At 44.9% G+C, this 1,353-nt stretch overlaps 1 protein-coding gene across 1 annotated transcript in view; it reads right to left on the minus strand.

The window, feature by feature from the left end:
• The window catches only part of LOC138016725 (thyrotroph embryonic factor-like), a 2,806-nt gene extending 1,453 nt beyond the window's left edge, over positions 1–1,353 (minus strand). The window contains exons 1-2 of the mRNA XM_068863915.1: positions 1,196–1,353; positions 1–1,022 (exon numbers count right to left, since the gene is read on the minus strand). The exon at positions 1–1,022 is cut by the window's left edge and continues 1,453 nt beyond it. Of these exons, the coding sequence (XP_068720016.1) occupies positions 268–1,022; positions 1,196–1,232 (792 nt within the window). The 5' untranslated portion in view covers positions 1,233–1,353 and the 3' untranslated portion in view covers positions 1–267. The remainder of the gene's footprint in view (positions 1,023–1,195) is intronic.

Consider the following 1,353-nt stretch of genomic DNA (forward strand, 5'->3'; position numbering starts at 1 on the left):
TTACAATATGGTCTCTTTTAGGGGTCAAAAAAAGCACGGGCCACGCCCAGATTAGCCTCCTTTGGGGGTTAATTTTAAAATTTCCGGCGAGCATCCCTCCCCTTTTTATATGGGAGTCCCCACCCACCCCGGGAATTAAATAACCCGATGGATTCTACCCCAGTCGTGATGGGATAAGACTGAATAACTCGAGGGTATTGGATGGGAAGGGGATGCGACTGGACCGAGTAGTCAAAGGCACTCAGAACTTAAGAAAAGTTTGCTCTGTCACATATTTGCACCTTGCAAGTTAGCAAGTTTCCTTTCCAGCTCGACAGCTTGCATTCTCAGTGTTTGCACTTCATTCTTGAGACGCGCATTTTCCCTTTCCAGCGTTTTGAACTTCTCGCTTATCTCGATTTCCTTCTGTCGTCGCATGTCTCTCGATCTTTTAGCTGCGACGTTATTTTTGATTCTCCGTTCCCAGTATTTTTCGTCCTTTTCGGCTTGACACACAAACTTCCTGTCTGCCTTCTTAGAAATCGGAAGAGGATTGTATACGTATTTCGCGCTTCGCCGTCTACGGGAGGGCGCTCTAGCAGTAGCCACTTCCGCAGCTCTATGACTTTGTTCGACTTGTGGTGCAACGCTAACAGATTTGCACCACTGGATAATTGCGTTCGTTGCTGATGGCTGCGATCTGCTGTTGGCTTCGATTGACTGTAAAACATTGGAATCCATTTTAAGAGGGAACGAAGGTGCATGCGAGTTCATGACATTACTTCCTTCCCGAGCCGTCTTCGATTGCGTCGTCCCCTCACCCATTTGATTTGAGTTCGTTCTAGCTATAGCAACTGCTCTTGTTGGGCAAGCAAGCCTCTGATCTTGAGCGTTTTCACAGTACTTTGGTTCATCTTCGTTGCCTGGTCCGTCATGAGTTTGCGCGGACAAAAATTCATCCAAGTCCATGTAGTCGGAAGGGAAATTGGTCCCAGTGGAACTCGACACCGTGTCAAGGCCAGAATCGCTTGATTCACCATCGCCTAACATAAAACAAACGACATTGAACATACCTTTGTAATTCCACGGTAAGAATAGCACATCAACAGTTTCCACATTCACGTTTAACACTGATAAGAGTACGTGTTATTTTTCCGGATATCCACAACTTTCGATCCTTTCCACTTAAGAAAGATCGAATTTTTAAAACACTTACTTTTATTTGACGCTGAGGGACTTGAACGCCGCGACATGGCTGAACGAAAATCACTTCAGAAACTTTACTAAGGTGACTAACAACGTCAAGGGATGTTGCGAAGCAAATTTGACTTGATTTAGATATTATAACTCTCAACGGATTGGACACTGAATTAT

Source organism: Montipora capricornis, chromosome 9, assembly GCF_036669925.1.
Source record: "Montipora capricornis isolate CH-2021 chromosome 9, ASM3666992v2, whole genome shotgun sequence".
Classification (NCBI taxonomy): Eukaryota; Metazoa; Cnidaria; class Anthozoa; order Scleractinia; family Acroporidae; genus Montipora; species Montipora capricornis.